The sequence below is a fragment of the Hyaena hyaena genome, unplaced genomic scaffold (assembly GCF_003009895.1).
Source record: "Hyaena hyaena isolate Hyena2069 unplaced genomic scaffold, ASM300989v1 scaffold_400, whole genome shotgun sequence".
Classification (NCBI taxonomy): domain Eukaryota; kingdom Metazoa; phylum Chordata; class Mammalia; order Carnivora; family Hyaenidae; genus Hyaena; species Hyaena hyaena.
In genome coordinates, this window is record NW_024081031.1 from 1,609,832 (window position 1) to 1,637,386 (window position 27,555).

At 39.2% G+C, this 27,555-nt stretch overlaps 1 protein-coding gene across 3 annotated transcripts; it reads left to right on the forward strand.

Annotated features, from left to right (window-relative positions):
- The first annotated feature begins 5,076 nt into the window (after positions 1 to 5,076).
- On the forward strand, positions 5,077 to 25,665 carry MED6 (mediator complex subunit 6). Of its 3 annotated transcripts, none has more exons than XM_039251850.1 (8): positions 5,077 to 5,177; positions 9,759 to 9,918; positions 10,990 to 11,081; positions 13,479 to 13,561; positions 13,856 to 13,985; positions 15,681 to 15,796; positions 24,633 to 24,660; positions 25,249 to 25,665. In XM_039251850.1, exons 1-8 carry the CDS (start codon positions 5,156 to 5,158, stop codon positions 25,377 to 25,379), a joined length of 762 nt encoding a protein of 253 aa, XP_039107781.1. In that variant the 5' UTR covers positions 5,077 to 5,155; the 3' UTR covers positions 25,380 to 25,665. The 3 variants fall into 3 exon arrangements, with proteins under 3 accessions (XP_039107781.1, XP_039107782.1, XP_039107783.1); XM_039251851.1 differs by having other exon boundaries at positions 13,877 to 13,985; XM_039251852.1 differs by lacking the exon at positions 5,077 to 5,177 and adding an exon at positions 5,393 to 5,646.
- Positions 25,666 to 27,555: the final 1,890 nt, after the last annotated feature.

Consider the following 27,555-nt stretch of genomic DNA (forward strand, 5'->3'; position numbering starts at 1 on the left):
TAAATTAGAAATTAATAACAAAAAGATTGCTTAAAAATTCTACGTATTTGGAAGTTAAAAACACACTTATAAGTAACTCCTATGTCAAAGAAGAAATTGATTTAGAACTTAATGAACACTTAGAGCAAATGATAATGAAAGCACTATACATCAAATCTTGAGGTATGCAATGAATGTTTCCCTAAGGAAAATTTATAGCCTTTCATGCTTATTTAAGAAATGAATAGGAGCTGAAAATTAATGAGCTAAATGTTTATCTCAGTAAATTAGGAAAAGATTAACAGAGTAAAACCTAAGAAAATTAAAGGAAGGAAAGAAAAAAATACAAGCAAAAATAAGTTAACTATAACAAGATATCATAGAGCAAATGAATAAAACTAAGAGTTTTCTTTAAAACATATACAAGTTAAATAAACCTTTGGTGGCATTAATCATGAAAAAAGAGAAAAAGGAATTGGCTAGAAATGGGGACATATAAGGGTGCCTGGGTGGCTCAGTCTGTTGAGTGTCTGACTTTGGCTCAGGTCATAATCTCACAGTTCGTGGGTTCGAGCCCTGTGTTGGGCTCTGCGCTGACAGCTCAGAACCTGGAGCCTGTCTTCAGATTCTGTGTCTCCCTCTTTCTGTGACCCTCCCCTGCTCACGCTCTCTCTCTCTCAAAAATAAATAAAACATTAAAAAAAAGAAATGGGGACATATGTGCAGAAATAGCCTAGATTAAAAAGACAATATGAGAATACCATGAACAATTCCATTACTAATAAGATCTAGGAATTACTATTTTCTTCTTCCTTGTCATCTTGTTTAGGAAACCACCTAACCCTTATTTGCAGAACCTTAAGAATAAGCCAGATCTACCAGCAGATTTCCAAGCTATTGCCACAACCACCCCCTTCCCAAAATGTGCTGGGATAGTCACTTGAGATACAGCAGCTCGACTTGCAGTGTCACTGGTGGGACCTAACTTGCCATATCAGTAATTTGTAATCAATAATGAAGGATCTTCCTTGGGATACTTCCTTTGCTTCACACCAGAATTAGCCAAGCACCAGGGGCATACTCAGCCCAATTGGTGTGAGGATTGTTAGCTGTCATTGAATGCCACACTGGAGTCTGATCAGTTCAGTCCACCTTGGCTATTGCTTTTTGATGCCTCATGGAGACATGGCTGCTGTCCAGCAATGGGAATAAAATTCCAAGGAGAGGTTCTTGGAAGGATTCTATTTCTTCTGTGCTAAGTTTATCTGGGTTCTCTATCTGAAATTCTAGGATTGAAGTCTTCATAATCAGATTTTTTGAATTGCTGCCTTCAGAGGTACTATCTCAGGTCAGGTTTTGGTATTTGCCATGAAGAGTGGTGTAGATTTTCTCACAACCCTTAAACTACAAAATATTTGCTACCATATCTCTCCCTGGACCATCAGGACCATTCTGAGTTTCCAGAATGGAAAATGGTGTTTAAAGACACCTCCTAAGTGATTCTGAGGTAATTTCCTGTCCTGGTCTATATTATGAAGTAGCTGGCCTTTTCCTCACTACATAAGAAAGAGAGAAAAGCCCCCACACATTTAATACTGGCCAGAACACTTTTTTGGTAGGATATGCACAAAACATAATCATGTGTTTATCTTAAAAAAAATTTTTTTAATGTTTTATTTATTTCTGAGAGAGAGACAGCATGACCAGGGGAGGATCAGAGAGAGAGGGAGACACAGAATCTGAAGCAGGCTTCAGGCTCTGAGCTAGCTGTCAGCGCAGAGCCTGATGCGGGGCTCTAAACCACGCATCGTGATATCATGACCTGAGCCGAAGTCGGATGCTTAACTGAATGAGCCACCCAGGCGCCCCCATGTGTTTATCTTTTTATTCTGTGCATTTCCAGAACAGTAGCATAAAGGAAGTTGTTCTACATTGTTCTAAGATCAAGAGAGATTTTTAAGAGTTTTCCTGCCACTTCTCATAAATCCATTTCAATTTAACAATCATGCACAGGAACTTGAGGGGCACAATGTCAAGAATAAAGCAGCCCCCATGCCCAGTCCGAAGAAATGAAACAAATCACGTCATCCCATCCCCCTCTCTGCCCAAAGGCCATCCCTTCATCTGGATAGAAGAGCTTCAGTTTCGTTGTAGACTGCAGGTCTGAGGGCTCAAAGCCCAGAGCTTCTTCCAAACCCTTCACTTTTTTAGAAAAGTTTTATTTATTTATTTTGAGAGAGACAGATGCAACGTAAGTGGGGGAGGGGCACAGGGAGAGAGACTCCCAAGCAGGCTCCACACTTTCAGCCCAGAGCCCCATGTGGGGCTCGAACTCATGGAATTATGAAATCATGACCTGAGCTGAAACTGAGAGTCAATTGCTTAAACTGACTAAGCCACCCAGGAGCTTCTAACCTCTTTTTTAAGAGACACCTGAGAAGCTGAGAAAAACTAGAAGACAGGGATACTGCTAAACATCCTACAGGGCACAGGACAGCTCTCCGTATCTCCAGCAAAGAACTTTCTGGCCCAAAATGTCAACTGTGTGAGGGCTGAGAAACCCTAGCGTACAGTGTCCTGCAGACACTTCATGCACATGGATATGGACATGTTCAAAAATAAATCATGACCCGTTTTTTCACCTAGTCACTTGCTACTTGTCATTCCGAATCTGATTAATGGCATCTAGTCTCATTTAGTCCCTCATCTCATCTCATCTAGTCCCCCATCAGTCTCATCGATTAGTCACTAATTCCCTTCCCATCCTATCTCCTAAATATCTGTAATCCTTTGTCCTCCCTCAGCTACCACTGCCTTTGTATGAGTATAGACATTATTTAGTTTGCAACCACCTTCTAAAATTATTTTTTATGTTTTTGATTTATTTCTGAGAGAGAGAGAGAGAAAGCGCGAGCAGGGGAGGGTCAGAGAGAGAGGGAGACACAGAATCCGAAACAGGCTCCAGGCTCTGAGCTGTCAGCACAGAGCCCACCACGGGGCTCGAATCTACAAACCGCGAGATCATGACCTGAGCCGAAGCCAGATGCTTAATCGACTGAGCCACCCAGGTGCCCCTGCAACCATCTTCTAAATGGACTCCCTGCTTTGAGTCTTATAAGTGCCTCCAACTCATCCTCCTTGAATAATCTTTCTAAAATAGAAGCCCAATCACATTTCTCCCACTCTCTACAAGATAAAGGCTGAGCTCCTAGGTCTGGCTTACTCTGATTATCATGTGTTTTCTTATCTGCACATCTATTTTCTGGTACTTTTTCCTAATCCCCTTTTCTCCTAATAAAAACCCCAGGGGGAAAAAAAACCCCAGCAAAACAAAAACCTTGATGTTTCACACATCTGTTTATTGGACACGATGTTCTTCCTTTTTGGAATGCCCTTTCCACCAGGCCCCCCACCAGGCCCTCCTGAAAATTTCCTCCTGGAAAAATCCATCTTTTTAAAACTCTGCTCTGTGCAAGTGCATAGTTCTGTTGGGACACATATTATATATATACCACCTCTGGTATAAAATCCCAGTTCAAAAATTGAAGTGTAATAAAGCAATACAGTATATTTTTATTCCACTTAAGATTAAAAATTTTTGAATTCCCAGTAGATGAGGTGAAAAATCCTGGTAAATTCATGGTCCTCCCCCTTTGCTCCTGGGTTGTGGCTAAATTGGGGGGGGGGGGCTTCATGGTATCTAAGTTTTGGAGAAGATATAGGCACCCACACTTCATCTCCTATATAGGGCTCCTTCAGATTTGGGGGTTCTCTTCTCTGCATCAGTGTCTTACTTGCAGATACCCTCATCATTTTCCTTTTTATGGAGTCACACTGGAGTTTGAGAATCTTTCTGAGGCTTTCTATGGTTTCCCGTGACACAGAATTATTCCTTCTCTGCGGGCTTGCTTCCTACCCCAAGTTATCTGGAATGCAGACACTAAATCCTTAGTCAGGGACCCAGAGGTATTCCCTTTCGTTTAATAGTGTTAACATCTTACTCCAGAAACATTTCCCATCTTGCGAAATTTATGTCTCAGAGGCATCTAAGAGGTTTTTTGTTGTTGTTTTATTCTGTTTTGTTTTTGAGAGAGAGAGAGACCGCGAGAGCGCGCAGAGGAGAGGCAGAGAGAGAGCAGGACAGAGGATACAAAGCGGGCTCCATGCTGACAGCAGAGAGCTTGATGCAGGGTTTGAACTAGCAAACCACAAGGTTATGACCTGAGCTGAAACCAAGAGTCAGCCACTTAACCCACTGAGCCACCCAGGTGCCCCTCTAAGAGTTTCTTTAATGGATTTAGACTTTTAATGGATTTAGTCACTTAAAAGTTAATGAGTCCTGGGGCGCCTGGGTGGCCTAGTCCGTTAAGCGTCTTTCGCTTAGGTCATGATCTCGCGGTTCGTGGGTTCGAGCCCCGCGTCGGGCTCTGTGCTGACTGCCAGCTCGGAGCCTGGAGCCTATTTCAGAGTCTGTATTTCCCTCTCTCTCTGACCCTCCCCTGCTCACGCTGTCTCTCTCTCCTAGAAATAAATACAAATATTTTTTTAAAAAGTTAATGAGTCTAAAATTGTTTCCGCTTAGTTCCGTAGCATCCCACACTTGAGGCAGGATTAAAAACAACTGCATACTCGCTCCTAAATCTAACAGCCCCTGGATACATCCGAGGGACCTTTTAAACTTGAAGATGTCTCCCCTCTCTCCGCCACCTCTGCATAATCAGATTTTTTTTTTTTACGATTACAAAAGATCAAGGTCCAATTATCGAATCTCTCAGTGGTGGGCGTGGGGCAGGACCCCACTCAGTCTCATTTTCCTCAAAGTCTCCATAAACCGTTTTTCTCGGTAGTGCTTTCTCCTCGACTCTCCCGCTCCTTTTTCTGGCTCTGCTCCCCTCCTTCCTGCCCCGCCCCGCTCCACCTCTCGGCCCCGCCCCTCACCTCTTTTCCGCTCCTTCACCTGCCAGCCCGGCCCCGCCCCCTTCCCCAGCCCCGCCCCCCTTCCCCAGCCCCGCCCCCCCAACCTCCTCCTCCCCTCCCCAGGCTTCTCTCCGGGCGGCGCAGTCTCCGTCTGGCGTTCCTCGAGGGATCTGCGGTCAGCCGCGCGCCGCTTCCGTCGTCGGAGCTGTTACGTCTCTACTGCGCGCCGGAAGGAGAACCCGCGAGGGCTTTTGGAATTATGGCGGCCGTGGATATCCGAGGTAACCTGCGCTGTTAGCCTTTGTTTCCTGATTGGCTGGGACCTGATTTGGGGGTTTGTAGCTCGCGGGGCAAGGTTCAGGTTCGTTTGTGATGACTCCCAAGGCTCTGATCTGGCAAAGTTCGTTTTCTCCGGCTTCTCAGCGGTCTCTTCGGAGCTTCAAAACGAAGGGGTTGGAAGAAGCTCTGGGGTTTGCCCGCAGACCTGCGGTGTTGTTGCAGGCACGCGTATCTCTACAGCATGGGGCTGTTCTGTCCGGGTGAAGGGATGGCCTTTGGGCCGAGAGGTGGGATGACATGATTTGGTTCATCCCTTGGGTCTGCTGCCTTATTCCTGACACTGGCCCACGCGTCGCCGGTCATGAATCCCGATTTTCTTTTTGAGTCTGTAATACCTTCCGTAGGAACACTCCACAACTACTGAAGGCAAGGATCAGTCCTTTTTCACAGCTGAACTGTAAAGGCACTCAGGTATTTGTTGAATCAGTGAATATACAGGGAGGCACAATCCCTTAATTGCTATTTGATCTCTGTATAAATTAGGCCATACATTTTCCTCAGCACACGTACACACATCTTTTTTAGTGAATTTGTAAAAAAAAAAAAAGGAAAGACAAGAGAAAGAAGCCTAGGAATTGTGCTCTGGGATTTCAAAGAGTGACAGTATAGCTTGAAGTATGTTAACTTAGTTCCAAACAGACCAGCTTCCTCCTTGGGAGGAGGGATCATGGAAGTTACTCTTCAGGAGAACGAGAAAAATTTGAGAGTGAGAGAGTGGTCGTGAATATATTTTTTTACTTTTGGGGGGGGCGGCTCCCACAAAACTTACTACGCCTGTAAGAAACTCTCAATCTATATTTATTTCCATTTGAAACTTTGGGTGCTTTCCCTTAAAGGAAGTGTGAATGTTTGTACCTAGATGCAAACCCTCTTACCCCCAGGGATTAAAGAAAAAGGGCTTTCTTCAAAAGATGTCTAACTGTAATATGTTCCTAATCGTTTTTACCTAGAGTTATTTTTGTTTGCATACCTGATTTTTAAAGGGAAGTGTTTTGAGATTTCTTTTTCTGTATTAACCAAATTGGGGTCTAGCACACTTAATAGAAATGTATTCTTGTTTATAGTTACTCAAAATGTCCAGTGGCCTCCAGCATTTCTGTACAGTGTTTTTATATGTTTCCCCCCACTGTCAGAATTTGCGCAGTTTTATCTATCACTTGCTGATAGAGAGCTGTACTTAGGCTATGTCAACATGTTCTCTTGCTACTGAAAAAAAGAAACACTTAGTCCCTCAGTGTACTCAAATACTTATCTTTCACAAGGTTTTACTTTTTACTTAGATTTGTTAAGGTTATTGCAAAGGCTTTAAGGTGGGAGCATGTCTGGTGTGTTAAAAGAACAGTAAGGTCAGTATGGCTGAAGCAGAGTGAGAGAGGAGGTGAGAAGGAGATGAGGTCAGGAAGGTAATTGGTGGCTTGATCATATAGGGATTGTAGGCCATAGTAAAGTCTGGCTTTTCCAGTGAGTAAAATGGACAGCTACTGGAAGGTTTTCACCAAAGGGGATGATGGTAATCTGACTTCCTTTTTTTAAGAGTCACCTTGACTGCTGAGAACAGTGTAGAAGGACAAGGGTGGAATTAGGAAGACCAGTTGGGAAGTCATTCCCATAATACAAGGAAATTTAGAGGTAACTGGGACTAGGGTGGTACCAGTGGAGGTGGTAAGAAGTGGTTGGAATTTGTTTGACTTAGTGGTGTATTCTCTCTTTTTTTTTTTTTAAATGTTTTATTTATTTCTAGGAGAGAGAGAGAGAGAGACAGCGTGAGCAGGGGAGGGTCAGAGAGAGAGGGAGTCACAGACTGAAACAGGCTCCAGGCTCTGAGCTGGCAGTCAGCACAGAGCCCGACGCGGGGCTCGAACCCACGAACTGCGAGATCATGACCTAAGCGAAAGTCAGACGCTTAACCAACTAAGCCACCCAGGTGCCCCAGTGGTGTATTCTCTTAATGGTGTTGTGATCGCAGGTAGTCAGTCTCCAAGTGGGACAGATAATATTTTATTTCTCAGCCACATACCACCCTTTTAATCTCAGTTAATCATTTTGTAATTGAACATTCTTGGATTCTGGAGTATGTGTGAACCTGTGATGAGTAGGGTCACTTGTCCTTGACCCTCAATCATACATTAGTTAACATTTGCTGACTATTTTCAGTCTGGTCCTATGCAAGTACCTGATGAGGAAGACATGTTCTCAGTTGTCTGAAAAGTCAAACACAATGGGAACACATTTGCATTTCTGGGTTATGAGTATTAATAAAAGTGTAAAAATTGCTGTGAGAACATAGAGAAAGAAGCCATTATTTTTGTCTTGCAAAGTAGAGAAAGGCTTTGCAGAGATACTGACATTTGAAATGAGTTCAACCTAGTGTGACTTTAAATTATATACTAACCTCACACCTTTTTGACAATAAAAGGGGTCTCTGTTTTTTAAAAAGGCATAAGCTGCGGGGAGGGGAGAAGAGTACAAACTAGAACAGTCTTGATTATGCCAGAAATAAATTTGGTCATTATAATCTTAAAATAAATTGACTGCTGGCACTGCCACCAACATCATCCTAATGAACATTTATTGGGTTATTACAATGTGCTAAGCATTTTACATATACAATCTAGCATATAGATACTATGTAGTACCTATATAGTACCAGTCTCCTTGAGTTTTGGGTGGTAAAGTGGTCAAAATACTGCCTGGCACAAAGTCAGTGTCCAGAAGTGGTAAGCGATATTCTTTGCATTTGTTTTGGTCTCATAAGCCATACTTGCCTGATTTTTCATCTTTGATTCATTTATAATATGAGGAAAATATGACCTATGACTACTGATCAGGATACATCCTGGTGAAGAAAATTATAGAGAAAATATACTGAATAATCACTTGGAGCAGCTGGCATTTATGATTCCTTCTGAATTCTGATTCCTTATTTAAACTTAATATCTCCAAGCCAAATTCGTTATCATTATTCTCCTAAATGAGTATTGGTTCCTAAGTTCTCTGACTTTATAATTGATGATTCATGAAATTGTCTTCACCCCTAAAAATGTCTGTTTGTCCTTATCTTCCCATGCACTGCCATTGCCTTCCCCCAGTCGTCATCACCTCATGCCCATATATATTGACTCTCCATAACTGTTGGTAGGTGGAATCTCTAATTATACATTTACTTGTTTCTGCAAATTATCCCTCTACCTGTGCTGAAATAATCTGTACTATTATAACAGTTTATTGTCAGTAGCCTATTATTATGACATCATACAGACATAGTTTCCATTATGTGAGAAACAAACCTATAACTGTCCATTTGCAAAAGCTTTTGTGTAATCATTCCTAAGGAAATAAAAAAGAAATGTGTAAGAAAGTTGCTTTAAAGAAAACTACTTTAATAACTGGATTGTAGTGTTTTAAGCTGAGAATATTGATTATCTTTAGTTGCTTTTCATTAAAAAAAATATTTTTCTGACAATGTTATTTCCTGGTCTGATACTTGGTGATGGCATGGTGTATTTATGACAAACCATCTTAATAATCTGTACTAATTATTTGATCGTTAACGTACTTAATCTGTTTTTTCCTTTTTTTGACAACAAACATGTCACATTTTACCTTTATATAATTGCTTTTTCTCATCATATTTATTTCCTCAGAACTGTTTATTGCCTTGGATTAGGTCTGACTTTTTCAGAGGTGCCAGAAGTGATTACAGTTTTGGAGAGGTTGAAGTTTTCAGTTCTTCCCTTTTTTCAACCAGTATTAAATAGGCATTTTGATGTTCAGAACTTACTTCTTGTGGGATTTAGTACGATTTTGCATTTTGAAAAATTAAAAATTAAAAAATTAAAGAGTTAATTCTGTTCCAGAATCTGCAATTGTATATAATTAAGGGCATTCTACTTCTCATTAGCTTCATTACTTTTACATTCATTATCTCCTCCGTAATAATAGCTTCCTAACTTAATTCTGTGTCCCTAATTGTCGAGGTCTCACACTGGTGGCTGTGGAAGTATTTTCTTTGGGATGCATGTTATTTGACAATTTTTGAATTAAACTCTGGATTTCCAGTTTTTTGAAACTTTTCTAAATTTCACATCCTATCACTTCACCTAATCAGATTATCCTCTAACCACATACCTCTGTATTTCTCTATCTTTGTATGTACATTCTCTCTGCTTGCAGTTACTTTGCCCCCCCCTCCCTTTTTGGTCCATGGTGAACCTCTGTTCTTCTTTAACATGTAGAGCTAAAGCCCACCTTCTCCTTACCCAGTGAAAAATCATTCCTGTTCTCTCAGAGAAAGTATTCTCCCTCCACGGTGCTTTGATAACACATTTATTCATATCTTTATTTTAGCACTTATCATGTCATCTTGTTATTGCTTTCTTGCACACTTCTCTCTTCTGTGAGAGTATATAGGTTAGGACCCATGTCATCCGTATATCCATAGTGCCTCCTGCATTAGATGTGTAGTAAATGTTTGATTGGCCTTTATACTCTCTTCTCATCCTTTATTATTTTGTTTCCTATAGATAATCTGCTAGGAATCTCTTGGGTTGACAGTTCCTGGATCCCCATTTTGAACAGTGGAAGTGTCCTGGATTACTTTTCAGAAAGAAGTAATCCTTTCTACGACAGGACATGTAATAATGAAGTGGTCAAAATGCAGAGGCTAACATTAGAACACTTAAAGTAAGTTATTGTAAGAAGATAGCACCATTGCCAGAGATTTTGAAATGAAGGGCTCTTTCAAGCTATGGATAGTGAAGTACAGAGTAGAAGTTTGGGAAGGACTGGAGTTTTGTTTGGGTTTATGCAAATTTGACATGCAAAGGAATTATGAGTAGTCAGTTATAACCTAGGAAGTCTTTTCTGTATAATTTCATATATTACTGCCTTGTTAAAATACAGCTGTTACGTTCAGATGCAGATCTAATGAGTGATTTTAGCAATGCAGCTGTTGTCCTCAGCCAGGTGACCATACTTACTGTCTCTTTTACATCAAATTCAATGTTTTAAACTGTAGTCTAGTTTATAGTAGATTTTTCTTCGTATGACATAAAATTCTTGCTTGACAACTGCAAAGTAAGTTTCTTGAGAGTTAGGATGCTAAATAAGAATTTATTGCTATTACAAAAGTTTCTGAAACAGCTGTGTATATAGTTTTTATTCTGTCAGTCAAACATCAGAGAGGGTTCATGAAATTAAATTTCTGTGATATTTTAAATGGCTTTTGTTAAGAGACAAATATTTACAACTATTAAGAGAACTTATTGTTGCTTTTAAACAATCTGTCAGGTCAAAAAAATGTGTTGGAAGCATGGATAAGGTTTTTGATGTTTTCCAGTTGAGTAGAATATAGAGTTGAAATATATGGTCAAGACATGTATAGTCTTTATGTACCATATATTTTTAGATTTTATGTATTTTTATATAACTCATGCAATATCATGGTATTTTAGTTGCATTTTTTGAAATGTACACTCTTCAGTGTACTTTCATGACTGAAAATACTCAGATTGAAGTTCATTGTGAATTTTTGTAGAGAAACTTTGTTGTTTAAAAATCAAATCTTACTCTATCTATATTCTACCTACCTAGGAAAATAGCCAGTTTTATTGGACAGCCAGTTTTTAATATCATACATAGATACTTTTAATCCAATTTATCATGTTGCTATATTTTTATATAACACTCTGAATGTTCTATAGAATAGTTTGTAGGGCATTCATAGATCTCTTAGTGTCTGTGTTCTGTTCTCAGTCAAATGGTTGGAGTGGAATACATCCTTCTGCACGCTCAAGAGCCCATTCTTTTTATCATTCGGAAGCAACAGAGGCAGTCTCCTACCCAAGGTAAAAATGTGTAGACTTAAGGCATGATTTTCTTCTTAAAATACCATGGCTTACTTAACTTTCTGAGCTACATGTTCTTATTTTTTTGGATTGGGTTCTGTTTGGGGGATCCCCAAGACCATATGCGTGTTAGTGCCTTGCTAAGAGGACTCAGCAGGCTCAGCATAGAGGTATGTTAGTTATAACCAAGATCGTTATGGCAATACAGTAAGGATCCATAGACAGATGAATAAGGAAAAAAGCCATATCGAGTAGAACCTGTGGGAATCCACACGTAAGCTTCCTTTGCTTTCTCTTCTGCGAGGGGCCTCCCCAAGTGTATCCTCCCTCCAGCAGCCCCCACGCACATTTATGTGTTTAATGTGTCTGCTCAGGGAAAGCCTTTTAATACTCATAGAGTCCAGAATTTCTCTTGAGGGCTTATCATGTGGACACTCTCTGCCTGCCAAAATACCAGCCTTGCAGAAGGAAGTGAGGTTTCCATTGTAATCATGTTGTTTGTGCAAATTGTCCAGGCACTGTAGTACAGCAGGCATAAATTCACCACTTAGGAAATGTTTCAGAAACCAGGTTCTACCAGTCATATGCACAGACACCAGGAGTCTTCTAGCATGCCCAGGGCCAGCTCTCTGAGCACTAACAAACCAGCTTGCTACATCATAGCCACCTCTTCTGTGAGTATAGGGAACCTTGGAGCCCCCAGTAACTTCTCATCTCAGTCCACTGAGTCCAGTTCTGTTACAAAGTATGCGGTAGATGCAGTTGTACCAGATTAATAGAGGATCAACTGGAAATCCTCATTGACCTGTTCAACCAGAATTCTTACCTGGCTCATATTACCAAACATAAAGTTGCTCTAGACATCACACTGAAGGGTACAGAATTCAGATTTGACTTTGAATCAAATAGCTAGTCCCCTATTCCAGAGATGACTGGCTGAATCTCCTCATTAGATAACCTCTTCAAGACATTTAGGGGGGTGCTTGGGTGGCTCAGACGGTTAAACGTCCGACTTCAGCTCAGGTCATGATCTCATGGTCAGTGAGTTCGAGCCCCACATCAGGCTCTGTGCTGACAGCTCAGAGCCTGGAGCCTGCTTCAGATTCTGCGTCTCCCTCTTTCTCTGCTCCTCCCCTTCTCGCGCTTTGTCTCTCTGTGTCTCTCAAGAATGAATAAATGTTTTTTAAAAAAGAGACAGACATTTAGGAAAAATCTCCGCCCTGGTATTGATTCTTTAGCGAGGAATGACTTGCTAAAGAAGTTGTGGTTCCAGAGTCAAGAATCCAAATTTAAGTTCAAAATCAATGATCTAGAGTCTCTTCCCTGAGGAAAAAACAACCTCAGACAAAGGCAAGACCAAAAACAAGATTTCCATGATGAAATGGTTCAAGGTATGGAAGCGACAGAGGTAGTAGTAGCTTCACTAGCAGCTGTTTTCTTCTTTAGGACCCAGGAATGGAGCACAGTGGCAAGTTTTTACAAAATAACAAATTTTTTAAATGTTTAATTATAAAAATTTTTTTTGTTTATTTTTGAGAGAGCACGAGTGAGGGAGGGGCAGAGAGAGTGGGAGAAACAGAATCTGAAGCAGACTCCAGGCTCTGAGCTGTCAGCACAAAGCCTGACACGTGGCTTGAACTCATGAACCGTGAGATCATGACCTGAGCCAAAGTTGGATGTGTAATCAACTGAGCCCCCCAAGGCGCCCTAGTGTTTATTATTTTTGAGAGAGAGAGAGAGAGAGACAGAGCATGAGCAGGAGAGGGGCAGAGAGAGGAGGAGATACAGAATCCAAAGTGGTCTCCAGGCTCTGGCTCGAACTCACAAGCAGTGAGATCATGACCTGAACCAAAGTCGGACACTTAACCGACTGAGACACCCAGGTACCCCGGCAGTGGCAAGTTTAGTGCATCTGATATCTTCACTGTAGGCCCTGAATCTCTCACTCTAAGGTCTTATACCCCATAGTGTAGTTAAGTGATAGCAGCATTGGATCACTTGGGAACTTGTTAAAAGTACACTATCCCTACTGAGTAAGAATCTGACTTTAACAAGATGGTCAGGTGATTCAGATGCAGATTCAAGTTTAAGAGGCACTGCTCTGGTTTGCCAGCTTTTCCTGTTATGGTACAGAGAGCAAATATTTTAAGCTTTGAGGGCCTCATGGAGTCTGTATTAGCTACTCAACTAGAGTCAGAGCAGCCTTAGATAATAATATAAATGAACGAGCATGGCTGTTTTCCAGTATAAATTTATTTACAAAAATGGGAATTGTCAAACCATGCCATAAGCTTTAATATGGGAAAATATCAAATTTTAGTTGTTCTTTTTATGAAAATCAATTTAGCAATTTGTATGCATAGTTATATTCATAACTGTTTATTTTCACTGTTTTAGTTATCCCACTGGCTGATTACTATATCATTGCTGGAGTGATCTATCAGGCACCAGACTTGGGGTCAGTTATAAACTCTAGGGTGGTAAGTATCTTCACATTCTTGAAACACTAAAGAAAATTTTTAATCGAGCACTTTGTTTCCAGGAATCCAACAGAAGCTTCTCTTTCTCCTGTAAGTTGGTATGAAGTGTTGACTATCAGAATGTCTTGAACACTGGTTACTGTGGGCCATGTCCATGTTATAAGTATATATCACAGCCCCAGCTCTATAGTGATTCAGGTTCTGGTAAAAGCCCAGAAAATTGCTCTCTTTGCATATGTGATAGTTTGTGGGTGTTTACATTGGAGATCTTAGTTGATCTAATGAGAAATTCAGAATTTGTTTTCTTTTTATGAGCTCACTGCAGTGCATGGCATTCAGTCAGCTTTTGATGAAGCTATGTCGTACTGTCGATATCATCCTTCCAAAGGCTATTGGTGGCACTTCAAAGATCATGAAGAGCAAGGTGGGTAGAACACCTGGACCTCATAAGAACTCTTTTTGGTGTTTTAAGAATGAAGCTGTTTTGTTGGGGAAAACAGCTATTGATTTCTAGGTGTGTTTTACATAGGAAGACTTCATAGGATGATGGCATTGTCCTGGCTATGGTTCATGTAGCTGGAGGTGGGAATAATAGCTCTCCCGTAGGAACAGATGAAAATTTTAATCTGCAGGTAACTGGTAATCTTTCCTTTAAATGCAATGAGTGGTCTTTCAGATAGTTGTATTTATTCTTTATAGTAGGTGCAAGTGGCAACATTTGGCATTTCCTATGCAAACATAGGAAGGTTTGCATCTGCTGAATAAACTTCTCCCCAGAGCTATTTGCTCCTATTCTAATGAAGTGTTTGGAATAAAACTTATCTGGAACTCTTCATTGAGAGATAGTGCCCCAATATACTTACCTTCTCAGGAAGTTCCACAAATCTTTAATTTCAGAATTTCTCTTGCAAGTTCTTTTCTTCCTTTCTTCATGATCTGCCGCTGTTTGGTTTGTCCTGTTCCCTCCGCCCCCCTTCCCGGTGAATCATGAGCTTTATAATTGAATATGGTAACCTGAGTTTGTGAACATTACATTTCTAATTGTAGCTATTAGGTTTAGTGGGAAGACCATTTAATACACTTAAAGTATACACAAGATAATATCAAATTAATACTCTGAATTATGGTTTAGGCAGTTATGGAAAGCCTTAACCTTAAAATTCTTTTTTTTTTCTTTTTTTAACGTTTATTTTTGAGAGAGAGAAATAGTGTGAACAGGGGAGGGACAGAGAGAGGGAGACACAGAATCTGAAGCAGGCTCCAGGCTCCAAGCTGTCAGCACAGAGCCTGACGTGGGGCTTGAACTCGCAAACTGTGAAATCATGACCTGAGCCAAAGTAAGATGCTTCACTGACTGAACTACCCAGGTGCCCCAGCCTTAAAATTCTTAGTATGTATGTATGCTTACATACTAAAACTGAAGTATCTTTAAAAGAATTCGCTTTTTAGTTTTTGATTTCTATTTTTTAAATATTTTTTAAAGTTACACTTATTTTTTTTAAATGTTTTTTTAATTTATTTTTTGAGAGAGAGAGTGAGCAGGGGAGGGTCAGAGAGAGAGAGAGATACAGAATCCGAAAACAGGCTCCAGCCTCTGAGCTAGCTGTCAGCACAGAGTCCATGCGGGGCTCGAAACCACGAACCGTGAGATCGTGACCTGAGCCGAAGTCGGACGCTTAACCGACTGAGCCACCCAGGCGCCCCTTCTTTAAAGTTTTATTTTATTTAGTTAAGTTATTTTGAGAGTTAGAGCAAGAGAGGGGTAGAGAGAGAATCCCAACCAGGCTCTGCACTGTAAGCATAGAGCCCAGTGTGGGGCTTGAACTCAAACTGTGATATCATGACCTGAGCTGACAATGAGTCAGATGCTTAACCCACTGACCCACCTAGGCACCTGAGGAATCAGTGTTTTAAATGTTAAAATGTAAGCTACATTTAAGAGGGAGAGTTAGAACACTTGTTTTTATATGTTGTGTTTAATTTCTTTGGGAGGATGGTCTTTGGAATAGCAGTCATTAAAAATGACATTTGAGTATATTCACGGCGGACAAAGACTTGTAAAATATAAGACACCAAACTAATTAGGCAATCTTTTGATTTGGATTTCATATTTTCATAGATAAAGTCAAACCTAAAGCCAAAAGGAAAGAAGAACCAAGCTCTCTTTTTCAGAGACAACGTGTAGATGCTTTGCTCCTGGACCTTAGGCAGAAATTTCCACCCAAATTTGTGCAGGTAATGAGAATGCATGTGGTTAATTTTGATTTCACACTTTTTCCTGGAATATTTATTTTTAATTGAGAACTATTTCAGATGTGACCTAAAAAGACTGACCTTTCTCATTAGTTACAAAATGGTCGCTTGGGGAAAAATGATCTCTGAATCAAAGGAAAGGTTTTCAAAGACTTCATGAAAGAAGTAGGTAAAGGGAATGGAATTAACACTCTTCTTTGCCCTTACGTTTATTTCCTCTTTGAATCTTCACAAACTAAGGACTGTGTATGCACAGTATTCTCATTTAGAAGTTGCTGAAAGTGTCATAGGTGGTAGCTAAACTAGAATCTGAAACTCACGTTGTTTTTACTCTGTATGCTGCCTTTCAGCCTAATGTAGTAGCTAAGTCCTTAAATGTTAGATTAGTTAAAACTTTTGTAATACAAGGAACATTTGAGGTAGAGTGTTTGGCATAATAAAGGGAGGAGGCAGGAGTTGTAATAAATAGTTACATCATACTGGTGATTAAGTTATATGAATTCCGTTATGTTATTTTGGGTGGTTCTGACAGCAATAGCAAATCCACCCGTCATTCTGCTAAATGAGCTTTAGACGTGAAGTAGGTATGTGAACATGTTATTCTCCTGGTAGTCTTAGTTCATACAGACATTTACCAGGGCCATGTACACAAAAGGTTGGGGGACTAAGATTTTCAAGTGAGTTTTAAATTAAATGAGATTTTTCACACTTTGAGATAACTTAAAACAGGCCTCCTATACCCCTTTCCCTGACCCTACTGTGTGAGAGGTGTGCACTATTGGAATGGTTATATGGTGAAGGGAACAGAGGACAGAGTAAGAACGCAGGGCAAGAAGGTCAATTTAGAGAAATCTCGTGAATTGCATTTGAAGATAAATGGTGTCTGTTGAATAAACAAATAAATTATTATAGTGTCTGTAGGAATACGAGTAACCATGACAGTGTAGATGAGGTGTGGTTGACTATCGAGACCTGCACAGGAAAGCAGCCAGTAGACATACGTGACTGTTGAGCATTTGAAACATGGCTAGTCTAAAGTGCTCTGTGATGGAAGTATAAAATACATAATGGGCTCAAAGACTTAGGGAGAAAAAGTAAAATATCTTAATAATTTTAAAATATTGATTATATGTTGAAAAAAATGCTATTTTAGATATATTTGGTTAAGAAATAAAACTCCTCGGTTTCTTTCAGAAAATGTAACTACCAGCTTGCATTTGTGGTTCACCTGTTTCTTTTGGACAGTGCTAATCTAGAAAATGGGAATAGAACACACAAAACCAGAAACATGAAAGAGTATTAAGGGATATATTAATGTCTCTACTAATTAATGGATACATTAATAATAATGGACAGATTTCTCAGAAACCAGAAATCCGTAGTTTGGTCTTCTTTTTCTAGTTCCTTGAGCTGTAAACTTAAGATTGATTATTTGAGAACTTTCTTTCCTTTTTCTAAAAATGTTTAAATTGTTTAAATTTTTATTAAAAAAATTCTTTCTAAGTTTATTCTTATTTTGAGAGAGAGAATGTGCAAGAGCAGGGGAGGAGAAGGAGCAGAGCAGAGAGAGAGAGAATCTCAAGCAGCCTCCACATCATTGACACAGAGCCCAGTGCAGGGCTTGAACTCATGAACCATGAGATCATGACCTGAGCCAGAATCAAGAGTCAGTCAGATACTTACCCAACTTAGCCACCTAGGCACCCCTCTTCCTTTTTAATGTAGGCATTTATTACTATAAATGTTACTCTTAGTACTGCTTTTGTTGCATCCCATAAGTTTCGGTATGTTGTGTTTTCATTTTTATTTCCAAATTTCTGATTTTCTTTTTGACTTCTTCTGTGACTCATCAGTTGTTCGGGAGTATGTTGTTTAATTTTCACATACAAGTTAGCAAATGGAAAGAAATGAAAACGACTAGAGCAAAAGCAAATAAAATAAAGACTAGAAAAACCTCTAGAAAAATGAAACTCAGAGTTGGTGTTTTGAAAAGATAAAACTGACAAACTTTTAATTAAACTAATAAGAGAGGAGACTCAAAACTAGAAATGAAAGAGGTGAGAGAAGCAAAAGGATCATAAGAGATTATATAAACAATTACATGCCGACAAATTGGAAAACCTAAAAAAAAAAAGAAAAAGAAAAAGAAAATTGGAAAGTTTGTAAGAAATTCCTAGAAACATACAACCTACCAAGACTAAGTCATGAAGAAGCAGAAAATCTCAATAAACCAAAAGTAAGGAGATTAAATTATCACAAACCTCTCCACAAAGAAAAGCCTAGGACCAGATGACTTCACAGGTGAATTCTACCAAACATTTAAAGAGAATTAATACCAGGCCTTCTCAGACTCTGAAAAATTGAAGAGGAATGGGACATTTTCAAATTCATTTTATGAGGACAGCATTAATCTGTTACCAAAGGCAGACAAAGACACCACAAGAAAATTACAGTTCATTATCCGTGATGAACACAGATGCAGAAATCCTCAATGAGGGGTGCCCGGGTGGCTTAGTCGGTTAAGCGTCCAACTTTCGCTCAGGTCATGATCTCGCGGTTCGTGGGTTCGAGCCCCGCGTCGGGCTCTGTGCTGACTGCCAGCTCAGAGCCTGGAGCCTGTTTCAGTCTGTGACTCCCTCTTTCTCTGACCCTCCCCTGCTCACGCTGTCTCTGTCTCTCTCTCCTAGAAATAAATAAAAAACATTAAAAAACATTTAAAAAAAAAAAAAAAAAAGAAATCCTCAATGATATACTAGCAAACTGAATTTAACAGCACCTTAAGAGAATCCTATACCATGATCAAGTGGGATTTATCCCTGAGATGTAAGGATGGTGCAGCATACTGAAATGAATCTTGATGATACACTGCATTATCAGGACAAAGGTTAAAAATCACATGATCATCTCAGTAGATGCAGAAAAAGCTTGTGACAAAATTCAGCACCCTTTTATGATAAAAAACATTTTTTAAGAAAACCAATATAAAAGGTATATATCTCAACCTAATACAGGCCATATGTGATAAACCCACAGTTAACATACTCAATGGTGAAAAATAGTTTTTCTTTTAAGATCAGAAATAAAACAAGACTACCCACTCTCCACAGTTCTATTCAACATAGTACTGGAAGTTCTAGCCAGAGAAGTTAAGCAAGAAAAAGAAATAAAAGACATTCAAGTAGGAAAAGAAGTAAAATTGTCTTTATATATAGTCCCTGACAGATCTTATACATACCAAACCCTTAAGATTCCCCTGAAAAGCTGTTAGAACTAATCAACAAATTCAGTAGAGTTGCAAGATACAAAATAACACTCATTCAGTTGAATTTCTGTAAATTAACAATAAACTAACTAAGGAAGTATTAAGAAAACAATCCCATTTATAATAACATTAAAAAATACATAGTCGTAAACTTTTTGTTTTCAGTTTTATTGAGATATAACTAGTGTTTACCATTGTGTAAGTTTAAGGCATACTATGTGTTGATTTGATGTACTTCTGTATTACAAAATGACTACCATGGCATTAGCTAACACTTCTATCATGTGACATAACTACCATATCCTTTTCGTGGTGAGATCATTCAAGATTCACTCTCTTACTAACTTTTAAATGTATAATACTAGATGTAACCACCATACTGTACATTGGATCCCTAGAACTTAATGTTATTATGGAGGTTGATACCATTTGACCAACCTCTTCCCATTTCTCCTGCCAACCCCCTCTCAAGCCACTGATAACCATCACTTTATTCTGTATGACTTTTGACTTTTTTATTAAAAAACTTTTTTTGGGGGGGGCACCTGGGTGGCTCATTGGGTTAAGCATCCGACTTCAGCTCAGGTCATGATCTCACAGTTCGTGAGTTCAAGCCCCGCGTCAGACTCTGTGCTGACAGCTCAGAGCCTGGACCCTGCTTTGGATTCTGTGTCTCCCTCTCTCTCTGACCCTCCCCTCTTCATGCTGTCTCTCTCTCTCAATAATAAATAAATGTTTAAAAAAAAAAAACTTTTTTAGGAGCACGTCGGTGGCTTAGTCAGTCATGACCTTCAGCTCAGGTCATAATCTCACGGCTGGTGAGTTAGAGCTCCGCATCGGGCTCTGTGCTGATAGCTCAGAGCTTGGAGCCTGTTAAGGATTCTGTGTCTCCCTCTCTCTCTGCCCCTCCCCCTCTCATGCTCTGTCTTTCTGTCTCTCAAAAATAAATAAACATTAAAATTTTTTAAAATTTCTCTTTAATCTTTATTTTTGAGAGGCAGAGACAGAATGCAAGTAGGGAAGGAACAGAGAGACACACACACACAGTATCCAAAGCAGGGTCCAGGCTCTGAGCTGTCAGCACAGAGGTTGATGCTGGGCTCAAACTCATGAACTGTGAGTTCATGACTGAGCTGAAGTTGGATGCTTAATCAACTGAGCCATCCAGATGCCCCTGAATTGGGCCTTTTTAAATTTCACTTATATGTGAAAGTATTTCATGTTCTCTTTCTGGCTTTTTCCCTTAGCATAATGCCCTCAAGGTTCATCTTTCTTTCTGCAAATGGCAGTATTTCCTGCTTTCTGATGGCTGAAAAAGACTCAATTTCTTACCACATTTTCTTTACTCATCTTTTGATAGATTATAGGTTGTTTCTCTATCTTGGCTATGGTGAATAATTCTGCAGTGAACATGGAAATGCAGAGATCTTTTCAATATCCTGTTTTCATTTTCTTTGGATATATCCTCCTAAGTGGGCTTGCCGGATCATTTGGTATTTCTGTTTTTTAATTTTTTAAGGGACTCTCTGTACTGTTTTCCTTTCATACTGGTTGTACCAGTTTACATTCCTGCCAACAGGGTACAAGTGTTCCCTCTTCTCCACATCTTCACCAGCACTTATAATCAGTCATCCTAATAGGTGTAAAGGGATATCTCATTGTGGTTTTGATTTGCATTTCTCTGATGATTAGAATGTCGACCACCTTTTAATGTACGTGTTAGCCAATTGTATGGCTTCTTTGGAAAAATATTTGGTTCCTCTGCCTGTTTGGGGGTTTTTGTTTTGTTGTTTTGCTTTTGAGTTGTATGAGTTCTTCATATATTCTGGATACTATCCCCTGATCAGATATGTCATTTGCAAATATTTTCTCCCATTCTGTAGGTTGCCTTTTCATTTTGTTGATGGTTTCCTTTGCTATGTAGCTTTTTAGTTGGAGTCCCACTTGTTTATTTTTGCTTTTGATGTGTTTGCTTTTGGTGTCAAAACCAAAAAATTATCTCTAAGACTGGTGTCAAGGAGCTTATGGCCTCTGTTTTCTTCTAGAGATTTATGGTCTCATGATTTCAATCCATTTTGAGCTAATCTTTATGTATTGTATAAGATAGTGGTCTAGTTTTATTCTTTTGCACATGGTTGTTCAGTTTTCCTAACACCATTTATTGAAGAGACTGTCCTTTGTTGTTTATTAATTGACCATATATTTGTGGGTTTATCTCTGGACTCTCTCTTATGTTCCATTGATGTATGTGTCTGTTTTTATGTTAATTTCACACTGCTTTGATTACCACAACTTTGTAGTATAGGTTGAGATAGAAGCATTCCCACGTTTATTGCAGCATTGTGCACAATAGCCAAGATGGGGAAACAACCTAGATGTCCAACAACAGATACATGGATAAAAACTGTGGTATATATGTACAGTGGAATATTATTCAGGCTTTAGAAAGAAGGAAATTGTACCATTTGCAGCCTCATGGATGGACCTGTTAGACGCTATGCTAAGTAAAATAAGTTAGTTGCAGAAGGATGAGTACTATTGATTCCCTTGTATGAGGTATCTGAAGTAGTCAAACTTATAGATGCAGAAATTATGGTGGTTGCCATAGGACAGAGGAAGGGGGGAAATAGGGAGTTGTTAAAATGGGTATAAAGTTGGGGCGCCTGGGTGGCTTAGTCGGTTAAGCGTCCGACTTTCGCTTAGGTCATGATCTCGCGGTTCGTGGGTTCGAGCCCTGCGTCGGGCTCTGTGCTGACTGCCAGCTCAGAGCCTGGAGCCTATTTCAGAGTCTGTATCTCCCTCTCTCTGACCCTCCCCTGCTCACACTGTCTCTCTCTCTCTCCTAGAAATAAAAATATAAAAAAAAAATAAAAAATAAATAAAATGAGTATAAAGTTACACAAGATGAGTAAGTTCTGGAGATCTATTGTACTACATAATGCTTACAGGCAACCATATGGTGTTGCACACTTAAAAACTGGGTCAGAAGGTAGATGTCAAGTATTAGCACACGAACAAAACCTAAAACCAAAGACATATAAGGAATCTTTTGGAAGTGATGAATGTGTTTATCACCTTGATTGTGGTGGTGGTATCCCAGGTATATGTGTATGTCCAAGGCTCATCAAATTGTATACATTAAATACTACTCTCTGTGATTGTGGTGGGGAAGAGTAATGGATTACGAGACATAAAAGATGGTTAGGGTTAGATTGAGGATTTTGTGTGCTAGACACAGGAATTTGCGGTTCATTTTATAGTCTAGTATTTATTTGCTATTTTAAACATTAAGTTATTTGAAGTATTTGAACTGTCATCACTACAGACAAACCAACACAGTGTCAATAAGGCTCTCTGGAAGTATAGAAATATCTGTTTTTTTTATGTTTGTTTATTTTTGAGAGAGAGAGAAACAGAGCATGAGCAGGGAGGGAGCATGAGAGAGAGGGAGACACAGAATCAGAAGCAGGCTCCAGGCTTTGAGCTGCCAGCACAGAGCCCAACATGGGGCTCAAACCCCTGAACCTTCAGATCATGACCTAAGCTAAAGTTGGATCCCCAACCGACTGAGCCACCCAGGTGCCCTAGAAATATTGTGCACTTCATTTTCTAGATGCTTATCACTGACTAGCTGAGAACTATGAATGGTGGCAGTAGGGACCCATTAAATGTTTCAATACAGTTGCAAGGAAGTAATGTAGTTAGTTTTATGTTTTGGGAAGATAACCATTAACAGTATAGAAGATGCTTAGGGAAAGGTGATGTTTGGAATCAGAGAAGTTAGGTTGTGGAGAGCTTGAACAAATTCTGTGGCTGTACAGAGAAGAAAATGACCAGTAACGTCTGGAGGAGCCCATGTGCAGGCTTCCTTGTAGCCTCTCCTTCCCATTAGGAGTTACACAAAATGTGTTCTTTCAGCAATGAAAATGAGGCAACGCGTGTGGCATTTGTGGCCAAGGAAGTCTATTAAAGACTTGGTTCCAGTGTTTTTTGGGTGGGCTGTGGGGGAAGGGGGTGTCATCCTGTAGGTACTCTCTAGCTCATTCCACAATTCACATTCCTGTAAAGAAAGCAAATGTTCAGCATGAACATTGTTCAGGCTAGGCACAGTGAGCCACCAGTATCAGAATGGCAAGAACCTTCCAAAACTCAAGTTCCTCGTCATCAACAAGGGCCAGTCTTGCCTTTCTAACATAAAAGCCTCAAGCCTTCTATGTTAATCTTTTCTGCACAATGAATAATAATATGGAGCTCAGTTTTGGTCTTATTAAGTGTAATGTTCCCAGAACTTGAAGTTGGGATGGGCTAGTAGGCAGTTGGCAGCATGAATCTGGAGCATGTGATACCAGGAAATTTTGTTGTCTTTAGTCCTAGGAATAGATAAGAAAGCTTAGGGAGGGCATGTAAATTCAGAACAAAATTCAGAAAATGCCTGGAGATATTAACTTTAACAATGAAGGGAATGTTATTCTTTGGAGATAACAGGGAAGTCCATAAAGAAAGCAACGTGTGTGTGTGTGTGTGTGTGTGTGTGTGTGTGTGTGTGTGTGTGTGTGTAGGTGTAGGTGTAGGTAGAGGTGTAAGTTTGAAAGTAATTAAATGGGAGGGAACTTGGGGTGTTAACATCCATTTTTAAAAACCTAGACCACAGAGTCATTGGCTTCAGGTGAAGGGTAGGCTGTGAGCCTTGAGGAGCAAGGAGGAGAAAAGTTTTAAAGCATTTAACTTGGGTATTGGGAAATGGGAGATGACAGCATAATCAAATAAAAGAACTGCTGTGCAGAATGGAGGATCGCACTTTGTTCCTGACTCAATGATGCCCCCATCCTTTTTTTTCTATAGTTTGATTTTTAATAGTACTCTCATCAGAAGCCTTTACGTTCAAAGGAAAATCACCTTTTTCCTCTTTGCTTCCTGTACCTGCCAACTTTAAAAGTTGGAGTGTTGCTCCATATTTCATTTGCTTTCTTTGAGCTCATGTCCCCTAAACGAGTAAGCCTCTGGAGTCTTGAAAGGCTCCATTATTCTCTCCCATTGGATTCTACTTGGCTACTTTTTTTCTTAAGTTTTTAAGTTTATTTATTTATTTTTGAGAGAGAGAGAGGGAATCCAAAGCAGATTCTGCACTGTCAGCATGGAGCCCATGGTAGGGGCTTGAACTCACAAACCATGAGATCATGACCTGAGCCAAAACCAAGAGTCGAACACTTAACTGACTGAGCCACCCAGGTGGCCTTCTGCTTAGCTACTTTTTGAAAGCATCATAGCCTAGGTACAGAGGTAGAGGGCTTTATAGATAGCTGTTCAACAGAAAATTATTTATGTTTGATTCTTTCGTTCTAATTTTGGGTTTCTGTCTTTTCTGCAACAAAAGAATAAGAAGTAGAAATTGATAAATTTACTTTTTATGGTACATGAATAGTAGTTTCTCTTTATGGAGTTGTTTTTAATATAATTTGAGTGAAAGTGTAATTTTAATAAGAATTACGAAGTCAAGAAGAAGAAAATTTTGCTAACCTGCCCTGTTTTCTCCCCACCCCCTTTTTAAAATTATAGCAAAAGTCTGGAGAAAAACCTGTCCCAGGTATGTTCCTGATGTTCTTGTCAAACTTGAAACAAGCCTCAGTTAACCACTAAAGCATGTAAGATGAGCTGTGGTCATTTTGTCCTCTAGACTCTCCCGGTAATTCGTTACTCCTAATTTTCGAGATCTGCTGAATTGCCAAAAGATGGTGCTTTTGTGGTAGTCATTAGTATCTAAAAGATTAATTGGAGTGGGAAGAGTAAGTATTGAGGAGGTGTGGAGAAGCTGAGGTGATTTGAAGTTGTTTTTAGTTCATATCTCTGGAAAAAAGCTGTTCTGTTTCATCATTGAAAACAGATATTGAGCTACCTCTTCAGCCTGGGATAGACTGTATAATCTCTTCACGCATAATGTCTTCTCTAAATGCCATGTGTTTTTGTCTGCTATCACAGATTTGCTTGGGTTATCAGGTTTTTAGGTTTGTAAATGGGTTCTTCTGCATCTGCCCATGAAACCGCTAAATTTAGAACCTGAGATAAGCAGTTCTAAATGAACTTGAACCTGAACCATTCTCGTGACCATTGTCTAAATTGATCTCATCCCTCCACCTTCCTCTCCCTCCAAACAATGTCTGCTTTTGATGTCTAGTGGATCAGACAAAGAAAGAGGCAGAACCTATACCAGAAACTGTAAAATCTGAGGAGAAGGAGACCACGAAGAACGTCCAACAGATAATGAGCGCTAAAGGGCCCCCGGAAAAACGAATGAGGCTTCAGTGAGTACTGGTCAGAGAGAAGCTTGCAAGACTCCTCTTGTCCGATATTGATACCTCATTATTGTGACAGGCTCTTGAACTTTAAAATTCTTTGTCACGACCCTTCCATTTGTATAGAATGTGCTTGTTCTTTAAGAAAGGATATAAGGATCCTTATGCTTTTGATATGAATATTTTTTATGTATCTTTTGTAACCTTCCCCCTACTGGACTTGAGTAGCCTCCTTACTCAAATGTATACTGCTATATATACATCTAAAACCAAAATAAAAGTATTTGTATAAATCACTGTATCATGACTTTTTTCCCTTATTTCTCTCACTGAAATATTTCCACATGCACTTTGTAAACACAAAGGATTAATGTGAAAAGAGTAACTAAGCTTATTTTCTTTTATTAGTTGTGTATTTCTCAGTATTAATAAAGGTTTTGACAATTTGAAAGATAAAAGGTAAAAGACCTCCCTCTACAAATATGATAACAGTGAAGTTTCTTTGTGCACAGTTATTTTTAATACTGTGGTTTGTAATTATTCTGTTCTTACGGTTTGACTTGATCATATCACTGTCTTCTGTAAGTACTGCTCCATGTTGGCTTAGTTTCTCTGGACTATTTTAATGACTGAATAATTCCCACGAGTGATTATATCATTTTTAAAAAAAATTCTCCCTGTGCTCTACTTAAGGTTGTAATGATTACATTTGTGTATGATGACTTTTCATTATTTAGTATTTTTCTCCCCCTTAGGATAGAGTCCCACCAGTAGAATCATTGGAATCTGTAGTTGTTGTTTTTTTAACTCTAAGTTCATGTTGTCAAGTTTTTTTTCTCAGAAGGTTTGGAACCGGTTATCACTCAGACAGCAAAGTATGAAAATACCAACTTCTCCAGAATCTAGCTACCACAGACTATTATAATTTTTGTTTTTAGTGCTAATTAAGTAGCAAAAACATGTTTTGAGTGGTTGAATAATTTCTCTTTTTTGATTTTCGTGTTTATGAAATGTCTGATTTTCTATATGGTGATTTTTCTTATAGCTTTTTTTTTTAATGCTATTTATTTTTGAGAAAGACAGATTGAGGATGCATGTGGGAGTAGGGGAGAAGCAGAGAGAGAGGGAGAGAGAGAATCCCATTCAGGCTCTGCACCATGAGCGTGGAATCTGATGTGGGGCTTGAACCTACCAACCATGAGATCATGACCTAAGCTGAAATCAGGAGTCAGACTCTTAACTGACTGAGCTATCCCCGTTTAGCTTTTCATTTTGTTATAATTTCAGGCTTAAAGAAAAGTTGTGGGAATAGTAGAAAAAAATTCCTGCATATATACTTATACCCCAAATCCCCACATATTAACATTTTTCCATATTTCTTTTATTCTTTAATCTCTTTCATCTCTTGCTGTCCATTGCTTGCATGTGCATTCTTTCTGAATATTGTGTGTTTGTGTGTGTATGTATATATATATATAAAATACACATATTTACACCTCTTACTTGTAGATTGAGAGTCAGTTGCAGTCATAAGGCCCATATCCTCTAAGTACTTTAGTGCACATATTCTAAAATCAAGGACATTCTCTTACACAGCCACAATACAGTTATTAAAGCTAAACTGACACAATACTAGTATCTAATCTGTAGATCTTACTCCTATCTTGCCAGTGGTGCTAAGAATCATGCTTGTCCTTCTGATCAGATATCACCCTTATCTTAGTTTTATGGTTTTAATGATACTTGCTGTCATTACATTTATACCATTTAACCATGCATCCCTAAATAAGTGTGTAGTTTTGATTGCCTGTTTGTTTATTTTAAAGTTTATTTATTTTTGAGAGAAAGTGTGTGTGTGAGCAAGGGAGGGGCAGAGAGAGGAAGGGAGAGAGAGAATCCTAAGGAGGGATTTTGACAGGGCAGAGCCCGATGTGGGGTTTGAACTCCGTGAACCATGAGAAATGACCTGAGCCAAAATCAAGAGTAGGATGCTTATGTTTGTGAGAGTCATCCAAATTGTTTCATGTTATTGTAGTTCTTTTATTTTCATTTCTGTGTAGCCTTCCCTTACATAAATATATTACAGCTTTTAAAATGTATTCTAATGGTGGTAGACATTTGGATTGTTATGGTTTTTGGCTATTAATGAAAAAACTGCTTTTATGAAATATTCGTGTATTTGCTTTTAT

What these genes read in the sequence shown, in the direction of transcription:
- MED6 (XM_039251850.1), top strand. Translation starts at nt 5,156, where the DNA reads ATGGCGGCCGTGGATATCCGAG. An exon ending in CAGTTATAAACTCTAGGGTG is followed by an intron (nt 13,562 to 13,855) that starts GTAAGTATCTTC and finishes TGAGAAATTCAG; the next exon opens with AATTTGTTTTCTTTTTATGA. An exon ending in CAAAGATCATGAAGAGCAAG is followed by an intron (nt 13,986 to 15,680) that starts GTGGGTAGAACA and finishes ATATTTTCATAG; the next exon opens with ATAAAGTCAAACCTAAAGCC.